The sequence below is a fragment of the Budorcas taxicolor genome, chromosome 5 (genome assembly GCF_023091745.1).
Source record: "Budorcas taxicolor isolate Tak-1 chromosome 5, Takin1.1, whole genome shotgun sequence".
NCBI lineage: Eukaryota > Metazoa > Chordata > Mammalia > Artiodactyla > Bovidae > Budorcas > Budorcas taxicolor.
The window spans coordinates 46,734,822-46,749,456 of NC_068914.1; the positions used below are offsets into that span (position 1 = coordinate 46,734,822).

General features: G+C 42.7%; 1 protein-coding gene across 1 annotated transcript in view; it reads left to right on the top strand.

The window, feature by feature from the left end:
• Positions 1-12,844, top strand: part of TPH2 (tryptophan hydroxylase 2) — a 99,632-nt gene extending 86,788 nt beyond the window's left edge. The window contains exons 9-11 of the mRNA XM_052640439.1: positions 1,601-1,696; positions 12,407-12,540; positions 12,670-12,844. Of these exons, the coding sequence (XP_052496399.1) occupies positions 1,601-1,696; positions 12,407-12,540; positions 12,670-12,844 (405 nt within the window). The remainder of the gene's footprint in view (positions 1-1,600; positions 1,697-12,406; positions 12,541-12,669) is intronic.
• The last annotated feature ends 1,791 nt before the right edge of the window (positions 12,845-14,635 follow it).

The window sequence follows — 14,635 nt, forward strand, 5'->3', positions numbered from 1 at the left end:
GACAGGGATACCGCTCTCATGGAGCTGATAATGTCATGGGGGAAACAGATGACAAATAGTACACTTCATACACAAATGAAAATCCATGTCAAAAAGTGATGTGATTGAAAAGAAAGCCCAGTCAGAACAGGGTAAGGAGGAGGCTGGTAGGTGCTGTGGGTGGTGACGAGGTAGGAAGGGCTGTGATTTTAGCTTCTTGGGGAGATAAGTCAGGAAAGTAAGATTTGCCTCCAGAGGTTCAGCACTGTGACCTGGAATGACCAGTCCTTTAGGTGCAGTCTGGGGCTCCAGCATACTGGCCATTCAAATTCAGAGGTCATCCACATGTAATAAAAATATAAAATGCTTGGGAGCCAAGGGACATCTTAACCTCCAAATAAAAATACAGCAAACTGCCATAGGCTAGAAATAATTATGATTTTCTACCCCCTTTCAGGGGGTTTAAATTCTCTTTCTCAGCAGATTCATCGCTCCATCATCAGTGATACAGGACAGTGTTAATTTGATGCATTTTTTTATTGCTCCTTGTCAGCCTCTTACTTTACTTTCAGAGCACAAATAATGTAACTGCAGCTCCTCTCAAGAGCATGGTGAGTCATTTGGTTGTACAGAGATTTCTGTTTATCTAGGTTGATTTTGTAGGAACTTAACAGAAGTAAGTGTAGATTTTAGTATCTTGGGGAAACTGCAGTAGTTGATGAAGTTAAAACATTGGTCAATGAAATGGTTCTTACTATATATGTTTAATGTATTCATGTGTAAATATGTGGGCTTCCCAGGTGGCTCAGTGGTAAAGAATCTGCCTGCCAGTACAGGAGACATGGGTTTGATCCCTGGATCGGGAAGATCCTCTGGAGAAGGAAATGGCAGCCCACTCCAGGATTCTTGCCTGGGAAATTCCATGGACAGAGGAGCCTGGTGGGCTACATTCCACGTGGTCGCGAAGAGTCAGACACGACTGAAGTGATTTAGCATGCGTGCACACACACATATAAGTGCACACGTTGGCATCCGTTTAAGCTTTTGCTAAGAAAATGGTAATTTGGTAGGCACACACTTGTTTTCTTGGACTCTGCTGGTGTCTTCACCACAATTCTTTACAAGCACTGGCACATAGTAGGAACTCAACAAACGTTTGCTAAATGAATAAACCAACTGTAAAAATCAGTTTGGGATTATTGAATTTCAAGTTATTTTTCCACATTTATGCAGATTTATTTATGTTACTGAACCACAACTTAGGAAATACATTGGAATGTTCTTATGACATTATCACTGTGACACGTTCATTTTTTATAAATCTGTTTGTAAAAAAATTTTTAAATTGTTGCAAGGGATATGATTTGACTCATAGGGTTTCTGAATCTAGGAAAAATAAGAGTCTTAGCAGTTAATGCTTTTCCCGTATACCTTTAACCTAGGGAGGGATTATTAGGCAAGAGAATGATGTCAATAAATCTTGATTCAAATTCATTTACATTGACAGTGCTGAAGAAATTATGCACAGTGCACCATTTTATTTTGGTGCCCTTTTATTTTACAGAAGAATTTGTTGCCCAGTTCACTGGATGTGTGTCCATTAAAAAATTTTTTTTTGCAGTGCTATTTCTTCACGATTGAGTTTGGCCTTTGCAAACAAGAAGGGCAGCTGCGGGCATATGGTGCTGGACTGCTTTCCTCCATTGGAGAATTAAAGGTATGAAGCTGTGAGCAAAATATCCTTCCCAAGCAAACTGGTTCAAGGTCACAGAAAATATTGATTCATCTGTCTGAGCCTCTCTACTCACAGATACCCCATAAATATTTAGTACAGAGGACTTGGCACCTCGTATGTGGGTGCTGACCTAACTTTTTACACTTTGGAAAATGGGTCATGCCTTTCTGGGTTTGTGGTGTGACTCAAATGGATGAGCAGCCATGTGCCTGAACCAACAGGAATGACAAGTGTATGCTCAGATGTTGGGTAACAAATGACCAGCCTCAGTCTGGTGCTGTAAAGTGCGCACTGAGCTAGCAGGGACCCTACTGATATAAAATGTCTTTGTGAGGGTGGCTTGGCTACTCTCAATTCTGTTACCCCCATAGTACCCATGTATTCCCTACCATCTACTTTCCAAAGGGGAATTTGAGCTTATTTTAGCTTCTTCACAACTGATGTAAATTAAAATAGTTATGGGCATGTAACATTAAAAAAAACCACTTAAATGTACATGTGTTCAGAGAGGTTTCTAACACGAGCAGTGATGCCTAATGGATGGTGTGTATATATGTGTGTGTATATATATATATATATATATATATTTTTTTTTTTTTTTTTGCCTTAAAATACAGTAGAATAATTTGTTCAGAAATGTTGAGGTCTGGGACATTCTGATCATTTAACTATTCTGGTTAATTAAGAATTTCTATCTGTATACCACTGGGGGATAGCAAGTTTTGATGAGTTTAGAATGCATTGTGATATCTAATCTGGAAATGGTACTGAAAATAATTTAATCTTTCTTTGATTACTCAGACTGAGGTCAGGATTATGGACAGTCCTAGGGTTTTTATTTTGAATATTGATATTCATTATCCTTACAGGATATTTATTATCCTAGGATATATATGTTTAGTAGAGCTTTTCAGATGTTTGTACTTTTGAAAGATGCAATTTAGCTGTAGTTTTATTGAGTCCCCTCACTTCATGACTTCATTCAATTCTCAGATATTTAGTTGAGCATCTACTATGCACCACGTACTTGTGCCAGGCACTGAGGGTACAAAGACAAATAGTCATGATGAAGAATAAGAGTATGAAGAAGATAACAGCTCTCTCAAAAGACAGTTCAGTAAACCTTAGAATTTTAGGTGCAACACATTAACCCACTGAATTCTCCTAGCAACCCAGTAGGATAAGTAACATCGTCATCACAGGTAAGGAACTGAGGTGTGAAGGACAGTAAGGAGCGTGTCTATGGTCCCACAGCCAGTAAGTGTTGGAGGTGGTCCCGAGTCCAGGCGGTGTGAGCTCCAGGACCTGAGCCCGCCGCTGGGGATCCTTGTTAAAGGCAGGTGACATTCTAGCGCAGGAGACGAATGACCGAGGTAACACAGACAGTGTGACAAAACCTGTCACATTTTCGGCCACGCCTGGGAGGCCTTCCTGACGAGGTGCTGCTGCCCATGCGGACTCTGGAGGAGAGCGAAGGGTGGCTCGGGAGGAGTGGGAAAGAGAGGTGAGATGCTGGATCAGCCCACTGACCACGGCGTGAGCGTCCCCTCCTCGGAGCCTGGCCCGTTACGGGAGCTGTGAGGCTAGGCCTCTCTGGAACAGATGATAATATTCAACATAACAAAGGCCTGATGTGATGTGGTGAAAATTTTGTTTTTCTAAATTTTCAACACCAAAAAAGTCCATTTGGGGTTAATCTCAAAGCTCACAGCCATAGCATGACGTCATCTCCCTGTGTGACCCATGCCTCCTATAAACTCTTTCTTGATTTCCTAGAAAAAAGAATTAGTCAGAAAATGATGTAGCTCTTGAGTTATATCTGTTTACATTCTTCTCAGAGGGCTTACAAATGACACCAGAATAAAAAAAGGAAACCAATCTCTTATTGCCCCAACTTTTGACAGGGTCCTCTGGTCTGGTTAATGAGGCATGTGTAGGCAGCACTGGGGTGAATCTGTTGTTTTTGTTCCTGTTGGTACGGATCGAGTCATCTGGAAATGGAAATCAGCCAGAAACATGGACACTGAAGGGCATTGTCTGCCGTGAATCTTCTTGTTCTGGTCCATCAGCTCTGGTCATTAGCATTCTTCCATTCCCATATTTCAACACTCCAACACCCCAATGATTGCTACTTTGGATCATTTTTACAACTCAGAAATTCTTTCCCTCTGAAATGTCTTCTGACTGTTCGCAGAGAATACATAACACAAGAGCTTTCCGTAGCGTCTTAGCTTTGCCCTCCCCTTTACCCCATCCCTGCTCTCCTTGGCCTGAGTGTCTAGGGCCCTTTCACAGCACTTGTGAATACATCTGTTCAACTTTTATTTGAATGAACAGATGATAGTTTTGAGCCCAGGTGGGGATAACTTTATTAATAGCATTATTATAATTTCTGTATAAACCCGCCTATTACTGCAGTTTTGAATGTGGCTACCTTTTGCGGTAAACTCTGCTTTTGCTGTTCCAATTACAGTCCATTTGTAGGTTCCGGATAAGTTGTCAGAAGTTTTGGTGTAGTCCTTCTAACTTTTACATAACTCTCCACAATTCGTCTTTTCTTGAACTGAGCACATTTTAGAATGTGTGCTTTAAAAGGCTCAGTTTTCAGGAATAAATGTTGCACTTCAGAGTTGCCCAAGTACTTCCAAGCAGTGTCTCTATAGTTTGAAGGATATCTTTAATTTTTCCTTCTTATTTTTTGACAATGCTTATTTTTTATCTTTGAAGATATAAAGGAAATAAATACAGAAATGCTTATAAAAACTACCATACATCTGCTAACTATAAAGAATATCAAAAACATCTCAGCGATGACTGCTCTCCCTCTCTTGTTCCAATCATTTTTTCTGTGATGTGCTTTTTGGAATTCCAGAAGTGTGTTTGGGAAGGACCTTTCTAAACCTTCATCACTGTGGGGAGCAGTTAATAATGAGCTAGATCATCTGGAAAACTGACTTTACAAAAGGTTGAAAATGGGATAATTCTTACTATTCACTCACAGTCTAGCGTGTTTCTTTCCTTTTTCTAGTCTTTTTCTATCTCAGAGTTGACTTAACTGTATCACTGTCATTTAAAAAAATTATTATTCATTCCTTCCTTTACTTATTTTACTCAACAAACTCAAAACTGAAAGTCTCAGTTTCCAAGAAAGTTTGTGCCTAACGGGGGTAAAATCTAACAAAGGGATGGATATGGGTCTTTGCTGAATCCAGTCCTCCTGGAGAAGCAACAGAGCGGTTTGTTCTTGTTAGCGGGTTAAGGACTGTTGATGAATTGGCTGAGTCTTATCTCAGGAAGTTTGCTATTGTTTCGTCATTAAGTCGTGTCTGACTCTTTGCGACCCCATGAACTGCAGCACGCCAGGCTTCCCTGTCCTTCACTATCCCCTGAAATTTGCTCAAAATCATGTCCACTGAGTTGTGATACCATCCAACCATCGTAATCCATCTCAAAAATGAAAGGTAATTTCTCCTTGCCTTTTACAGGTAAGAGCATAATCTAGTTCTGTTTCCTTAAGGGCAGAGATTATACTTTTTTTGGCAAATGGCCTTAGCATCTACCTCATAAGAGTCGCTGGAATATTACATACAAATAATTTGTTCTGCTTTTCAGGTTTTGATAAAGCTGGTGGTTTTTGAAAATTTACTGATTATTATATTTTGGTTTTAGTTTTAGGATATCCTTGCATGGTGGATTTATGGCTCTGCTTTTACGTAGCTGTTTATCAGCATTTCCATAACAGCTTTGTATTTACTACAATCATTTGTGTTTACAGGCACTTGCAGCAGCTCTGTGAGGTGGTCAGAGGCTGGTCATTACGGCCAGGCTGTGGAGGCGGCCCAGGGCCCCCGCGTGTTCCCTGAGGTCTTGCAGTGTGTCGGCGGGGTGGCTGGAGTTAAGACTCCAACAGCCTCTGAGTTGCTCCGCCTGTACTGTGTTCAGATGGCTCCTAGCTCCCTTCTTCCCACCCCTTCCTTTCCCGAAGCAGCGCTGTTAGTAAGAACAGAGCAAAGATCAGACAATGGGCGCTGGAGAAGGGTCTTTGGCTTTTGCACAGGGATTTCTTGTTGAGGGAGTTTGTCCCAACGCCCCCTCCTGCCCCTGGAATCTTGTTCAAACTGTTGAAACTTTCAACATCACTGATGAAAAAAGTGTGATACCATCATCACCCAGTTTGGCAACAGGGATGTTGTCACCATCCTGTGCTCAGTTAGAAGGAAAAACATTTGAGGGAGGTTCAAAAAATATAGATATGCATACATACTTATTATACAAACATATGTGTTTGTTGTCCTGATGTAGGAAAAGATGATTGTAATGTGAATGTAAGGGTGTTTGTAAGTTTTTATTTAGGATCTAGGGCCCAAACTACCTAGACTTCACACTTGAGTTTTTCCCCAAGTTTAACCAGTCCTAATATAGAGAGTGAGGATCACAGGTTGACATCTAGAGGAGCTGAGATAATAACTCCGTGTTATTGCAAAGGCAGGTGCAGGTGGCTGGGAGGAAGGAAGATTTTAAACTGATAAATTCAGGCCCAGCACTGTTGCAGTCTAGGAACTGGCAGTCTCATAGCTAGGGCCATCCTTCTTTCTCGATGGTTCCAGCAGAGTTGCCCCAGTGAAGGAAGGTGTGGCTCAGTGGATGTGTACACCAGGCATCACTGGGAGCCTGAAGCAGCCATGATAACCAGATTTACAGAGCGCTTCCCACTTGCCCGACACTTTGCATGCATTTTCTCATTTAATCCTTACCACATTCCCGGGTTATAGACACTGTAACTATTCCCGTTTTCCAGATGAACACTGGAATAGGCTTACAGAGGTGGAACAACTCTGAGAAATTTTGATGCTGAACAGAAATTTCTATTTAAAAGACTGGAACAGGCAAAAAAAAGCCTTAAATTCGTGCACTAAAAAGTCAATTAATTGGTAATGGCCATCTCTGTTGGGGAGGGAGGGAAGACCATACCCAGGCCCAGTGGGAAAGGTTGCTATGGTGAATTTATGCAGGTTGGGGTGGAGGGAGGGAACCGTGGACTGAGGGCTGTGTATTTACCTGACCCAGAGATGGAACCCAGTTTCCTCGCATTGCAGTCAGTTTCTTTACCATCTGAACCAGCAGGGAAGCCCTGTGTATTGCAGGCCTTGTTAGAACTGTATTGCAAGAAGAGCTTTAGAGTTCAGGTAGATATATAATCTTTGCAGTTTCTCAAAGAGGAAATTGCATCCTAACCTGGGGAATTTTCACTCATCTGGTAAACCTTTGGAACAGCTATGTTTAGAATCCAGGTCTCCTGGTTCCTAGTCCTGTGTCCTTGCCTTTTGCCCTGTGGATAAACCCAAAACAGCCCTTTTAGAGAGTATGTAGATGAGAACAGGTGATTCTCAAGCATTCCTGCACTTCAAAAATGGCTTCAGAGTAAAAAGCTCTCAGCCAGATTCTCTCAGCATTAGAAAGCCTCTCTCTGCAGGAAATTGGATTAATTTTTGCAGACTTCAGGATATCAGACTCTTAACACTTTGGAAAGGATTCACCACAGAGCTCCCTGGGGACATCAAGCAGTTTGGTTGTATGTTTACAGAGAATCGACTCTGGACACAGAGGAGAGAGTGTGAAACTTGTTCCCTAAAACCAAGGTGGCTTACAGAGAGACGTGGGTAGGAGCTGAGAAGCAAACTCAGTAGGGCTTTGCTCTGCTGAGCAGTGGAACCAGTGGAGACATGAACGATATTCTATAACCCTTGAGCTGTGCTTTAGTTTTCAGAAGCAGGGCCCCTTCATGGGCTGCATGGATGTTCCTGGCCGTCATCGCGCAGAAGAACTTCCCACCAGTAAGTGAGACACTTGCTGGTGTGATCGCCACCTCCTGTGTTGGCCTCACTCAGTGGCTATTTCCCCAACTCTAGACTCTTCATTCTCCAGGCTAATCCTTGGGTACCATTATCATCCCTATATTTTTAACAGCCAAGGGGTAGCACTGCTCTCATACTCCATGGATGGAGCGGTCGCCAGCATATAACCAGCTGTTCGATGCAGCAGGATCTTGAGGATAGACTACATTGTTGAGAGCTTAGAACAATGGACTTCCAACTGTCCTTTTGATGATTGCATTAGTCAAGTGTGATATATATTACCTAATGGTCTTTGCTTCACATCATATGCTGTGAATACACTGACTTTTCTTAAAGGCAGAGCACTTTGCCCTCTGGGTTTTTTCTTGGTCCACTCTTCTCTCATCTATCTGTTAAAATGACAAAATGAGCTCATTTGAGTATCTAGTAGAATCATCATATGATACATTTTTCTAAAACTACACTAGTTTTGGTTTCTGTTATTATATACCAGAGGCATCCTCTACACATGGTGACTGCTAAAGGTGCTACTGTCCTGTCGCAGCCAAGGTCTGTCACATTGCAGACCTAGGTGGATAAGTTTCCTCCTCTTCCCTTGCTTATCCTTGGACCGGTGAGAAGTCTGGCTCAGCAGGGAGCCCTGAGGGAGCCGTGCCCTGAACGTTCATACAGCCTGTTCTGCTCCCTCTCTGCCTGTGCCCCTCAGTGAGAGAGTGAGAACATGCAGACATCAGGGACACTAAGTCAGGCACGGTCTTCCTGTTTGTATGTACTGATGGATAAATGGACAGATAGAGCAACATACTAAATAAAATGCACTCAAAGTGTATGGCTGCAAAGGAAGCAACTGCTAGTTCCAAAAGTCATGGGGAACCAATAGGAGGCCTATTCTTTGCAGAGGAGCAACAGTTCAGTTCAGTTCAGTTGCTCAGTCATGTCTGACTCTGCGACCCCGTGAACCGCAGCACGCTAGGTATCCCTGTCCATCACAAACTCCCGGAATCCACCCAAACCCATGTCCATTGAGTCGGTGATGCCATCCAACCATTTCATTCTCTGTCGTCCCCTTCTCCTCCTGCCCTCAATCTTTCCCAGCACCAGGGTCTTTTCAAATGAGTCAGCTCTTTGCATCAGGTGGCCAAACTATTGGAGTTTCAGCTTCAAAATCAGTCCTACCAATGAACACCCAGGACTGATCTCCTTTAGGATGGAGATCAGTGGAGAAATAGCTCCATAAAGAATGAAGGGATGCAGCCAAAGCAAAAACAATACCGAGTTGTGGATGGGACTGGTAAGAAGCAAGGTCCAATGCTGTAAAGAGCAATATTGCATAGGAACCTGGAATGTCAGGTCCATGAATCGAGGCAAATTGGAAGTGGTCAAACAGGAGATGGCAAGAGTAAACATCGACATTCTAGGAATCAGCGAACTAAGATGGACTGGAATGGGTGAATTTAACTCAGATGACCATTATATCTACTACTGTGGGCAGGAATCCCTTAGAAGAAATGGAGTAGCCATCATAGTCAACAAAGGAGTCCAGAATGCAGTACTTGGATGCAGTCTCAATAATGACAGGATGATTTCTGTTCGTTTCCAAGTCAAACCATTCAATATTATGGTAATCCAAGCCTATACCCTGACCAGTAACACTGAAGAAGCTGAAGTTGAACCATTCTATGAAGACCTACAAGAGCTTCTAGAACTAACACCCCAAAAAGATCTCCTTTTCATTATAAGGGACTGGAATGCAAAAGTAGGAAGTCAAGAAACACCTGGAGTAACAGGCAAATTTGGCCTTGGAGTACAGAATGAAGCAGGGCAAAGGCTAATAGAGTTTTGCCAAGAGAACGCATTGGTCACAGCAAACACCCTCTTCCAACAACACAAGAGAAGACTCTACACATGGACATCACCAGATGGTCAACACCGAAATCAGACTGATTATATTCTTTGCAGCCAAAGATGGAGAAACTCTATACAGTCAGCAAAAACAAGACCAGGAGCTGACTGTGGCTCAGATCATGAACTCCTTATTACCAATTCAGACTCCAATTGAAGAAAGAGGAGAAAAGTGACTTAGGTCAGGTATGACCTAAATCAAATCCATTATGACTATACAGTGGAAGTGAGAAATAGATTTAAGGGACTAGATCTGATAGACAGAGTGCCTGATAAACTATGGACGAAGGTTCATGATATTGTACAGGAGACACGGATCAAGACCATCCCCAAGAGGAGCAACAGCTCTCATCAAAGCACATTTTGTTTCTTGAAACTGTGAAGTTGTTTTAAAAATGTGGACAGAATTGTTAGTCATGTGGAGCCCTGAATCCCCTGCTGTTTACTGCACTGCATTGAGTATAGCACAAATGCGTGTGCTGGTGCAGTGACCTTGCACATATGATGAAGTGGTTCTGTGGGCCAAGAAAAAGTTAGTTCACCCCTTGGGGCCCTCTGCATTCCCTGATTCACACCTGCATTGATCTGGACAATGGGCCTTGGCGGGAAAGCAAATCTCACCCCGGGTAGGACTGTGTGCCCTTTCTCTCACCCGTCAGTCCTTGGGTTCACTATTGTATTTTCACACTTAGGGAACCACAGCCTTCTTCACAGAAGGCTACAAATCATTCCAAGCAGTGTGAAATTGTTGGGGGAAATGCAGCAGGAATATTGAACAGGAAAGGTTTTTCAGTGTTTCTCTGGGAAAACCTTAGCAGTTAGAGATTGAGAAGTGCTTTGGGTGGACCAGAGGCTGGAATAGAGTGCCTTCAGAAATCAGCCAGCCCAGACTTCTCATGGACACTCAGGAAACGGGGGTCCAGAGAGGTGAAATCATCTGCCAAGTTTATCCAGTTAGCAGCAACACCTGGACTAGAGTCCACGTTTTCTTTTCTTTCTTTCTTTTTCTGTAATTTACCACTTATTCTTATTTATTTATTTAAAGTAGTAAGTGTTAGTTGCTAAGTCGTGCCTGACTCTTTGTGATCCCATGGACTGCAGCACTCCAGGCCCCTCTGTCCATGAGATTTTCCAGGCAAGGATACTGGAGTGGGTTTCCATTTCCTTCTCCAGGGGATCTTCCCAACCCAGGGATCGAACCCGGGTCTCCTGGACTGCAGGCAGATTCTTTACCACCTGAGCTACAAGGGAAGCCCATTTTATTGGACTGTAAATGCTTTACAGTGTTGAGTTGATTTCTGCTGTACAACAATGTGAATCAGCTCTCTCTCACTACACACACACACACACACACACACACACACACACACACACACACACACATCCCTCCCTCCTGAGCATCCCTCGCATCTCCCCACCCTATGCTACCCCTCCCAGTCAGCACAGAGCATCAAGCTGAGGCCCCTGTGCTACCCAGCAGCTGCCCACTAGCTATTTATTTCACACATGGTGGTGTATACACGCCGATCCTAACCTCCCAAGTCATCCCACCCTTTCTGCCCCCTCTGTGTCCACAAGTCCAATCTCCATGTCTGCGTCTCTGTTCCTGCCCTGCAAATAGGTTTTCTAACTCTCGGTTCAAGGCTGTTTCTGCTACCTTTTCTCTCTCTGCCTCTCTCTCCCAACCAGTTTATCATTTAAATTAAGAAGGAAGGAATCTAAAGGGGTGTTTCTCAAAATATAATTTATATCCACCTGTCTGAATCACCTTGGATGCCTTTAAAATGCTGACTTCTGGGATTTATCCAGACCTTCCAAATAAAACTGAGGCCTGGGTTTCTGCATTTTTTACAAGCTCCTCAGTGACTCTTAGGCACATTGTGTGTGAGAACCACAGATCCAGGGACTATAAATAGGCAGGTGGCAGGAAATGAGTGCTGACTTTTAGCATCACTGGATTTATCTTGAATATGATCATTCATTGTTGCTTGCTGTTCTTAGTGCCAGTCATGGAGTGAACTGAACAGGGCTAATGATGGTTCACAGGGTACCTGCATTAGCTTTCCTGTGTCCGTCATGTCTGCTCTGAGCATAAGTATAGCTATTAATATTACTTTTTTTTCCCCACCTGGCAATATTTATCCGCTGTATATTGCTTTGCTGTGCTTGAGGGAAGGTAAATGAATGCTTTGCATGTATCCTCAAATATACAGGCCCACTCCAGCCTCTGTTGATACGTAGTACCTAGCCTCAAAATGTCTCACAATGAGTCCATAAATAGTTCAGTCAGAGTCCCAATTACCTCTCCACGCAGGTAATTATTACTTCTGCCATTTAAGGGAAATTCCAGTCCATTGCTTATAGCAATAAATGGAAGACCATATTTGTTCTCTCTCCTGTTTCTATTCATAGCAGAGATTTAAAATTTCATTTCTGTGGACTTGGGCTTCCTAGGTGATGTGGTGGTAAAGAATCCGCCTGCCAGTACAGGAGATGCAGAAGAGGCAGTTTTGGTCCCTAGGTCAGGAAGATCCCCTGGAGAAGGAAATGGCAACCCACTCCAGTGTTCTTGCTTGGGAAATCCCATGGACAGAGGAGCCTGGTGGGCTACAGACTGTGGGGTCACAGAGACTGACATGACCATGCACGCACGCACATTCTGTGGGGTTCCAGCTCTGAACGGTCCTTCAGTATGAATTTGGTTAATAGTAAATAAAATAATACCATTATCTCCTTTTTGCCCCCTCAGCTACTAACAGACTTCCAAACCCTTCACAGTCCGTTTCCCCTGCCTTGGGGAGAGTCCCCCGTGCCATGGTGGATGAGTAACTGGGCAGTTCTGTGGCAGGACGGAGCTGCTCTGGAGGAGTATGAGCTGGTGGCCCTTCAGCAGTCTCATCAGGGACTTTAACGGGCTTCACGGTGTGTTTTGCAGCATGCTCTTTCTGACAAGGCGTGTGTGAAAGCCTTTGACCCCAAAACAACCTGCTTGCAGGAATGCCTTATCACCACCTTCCAGGAAGCCTACTTTGTTTCAGAAAGTTTTGAAGAAGCCAAAGAAAAGATGAGGTAAACTTCTTTTGCTTCCATCTAGAGAACATGCCTTTTTATTTTGCTGGTTCTGTTCCTTCCTTATATCTGTCTCCTGAGCCTGTTAGGGTTGACCTCATATTCTCCTCTGTCCTGTTTATTTTGCAGGGACTTTGCAAAGTCAATTACCCGTCCCTTCTCAGTCTACTTCAATCCCTACACTCAGAGTATTGAAATTCTGAAGGACACCAGGAGTATTGAAAATGTCGTGCAGGACCTCCGCAGCGATTTGAACACCGTGTGTGATGCCTTGAACAAAATGAACCAGTATCTGGGGATTTGATGCCTGGGACCCGTGTCACTGCCAGCATGATCTTTTGGGGAATTAACAACAATTCAATGTCATATAACACCAATAGCTTTCTGTGTCATGGCTTGGCTAGTAAGCACGCAATTCTGTGTATTCCTACCTACTTGTAACTTACTGTGATAATGTGCGAAACACCATAAAGAACCCAATGGCAGATAGCCACTCATTGTATGGAACAGGTTTAAATGTCTTAAGTAAATTTGACATTCCAGCGTAGTGTCCTTAGCTAAACTGTAGCTATTGAAAATTAGTAACAAATAGCCCTCTTCTGACTCTAGCTTGTGACTTTTTCTTTCTGAGATCAGAGCCTTTCCTTGTGTTCATTAGATAAAATGAAAATAGCAGTAAACTGTTTCTATTTTCTCCAGTGTGAGTGTTTTCACAGCACTATTTGAGATAAACTCAGAATTGTATGAAACTTCCTATCACATTACTAAAAGATTCAGTATTCTCTTTCAAAAATGGATAGTGAACACGCTAGTTGGAATGGTTTTCAGGATGATTATTTATACAATGTAAGAAAAGTGAACTTTTCACACATAGAATATATAGATTGCATTGACCTTGTAGAAACTGAGTTGTGGCATGCTTCCCAAAATATTTTGGAAGAAAATACTTCCAGAATGGACATTAGGAAAGACTAAACAGTAGAGAATAAATCTTGGGAGTGTGAATTTTATGCTGAAATAAAGTGATTATTCTGCTCAGGTGTTTAACCCCATTTCTCTTGTAGAATAATAATATTCATAGAGCTTTGATTTCAGTGGTGTAGAAATTGAGTCACAGAGAGTTAAGTGATTTGCTCGGAGTAGCACAGTTAGTCAAGCATCAATGTTAACAGACCATCACATCTCACTTTTGGATTGCGAAGACATTCAGCTTGGTGTATGTATGTACCTATGATGTGTAGTCATAGAAGGGAAAGTAATGCTTATCAGAACTAATGTTTATCAGTAAATAGGACTTGGCTTGTTATCAAGGGTTGACCACAGTACAGATGTTTCCTCTCACAACCCCAAATCATGCTAGGTCTCTGGGAGTCTGGCCACTTGCCCAAAGTTTGGGCAAATTTAGGTAATTGATAGTGATATACCACAGGAAGGAAATCTAAGGAAGAGGGGATATATGTATACCTACAACTGATTCACTTTCCTGTACAGCAGAAACTGATACAACATTGTAAAGCAGCTATACTCCAATAATGAAAAAAAATAATGATGCACTGTAAATTTCAGTCATCTCTCGCTATAAGAGGTGATTAAGTGAACAAATAATTGCTGAATGAGTGAATGAGTTTTAGCTTCTGATTCCCTTAACAAATGCAGCCATTGTTCCTCTAATCTGCTTTAGGAGCACAGAATACTGGGTTGAGGAGAGAGAGGATGAGAAAAAGTAGAGAAGAATAAGGCTACAGAATAACTTTTAAGTTAGCAATTCTAAAATATTTACTTCTAAGGCGATGGCACCCCACTCCAGTACTCGTGCCTGGAAAATCCCATGGACAGAGGATCCTGGTAGCCTGCGGTCCATGGGGTCGCAAAGAGTCGGACACGACTGAGCGACCTCCCTTTCACTCTTCACTTTTATGCATTGGAGAAGGAAATGGCAACCCACTCCAGTGTTCTTGCCTGGAGAATCCCAGGGACGGGGGAGCCTGGTGGGCTGCCATCTATGGGGTCGCACAGAGTCGGACATGACTGAAGCGACTTAGCAGCAAGTATGTTCTTTAAATAGGAAATTGCATAAAATTTTAGACTAATTCAC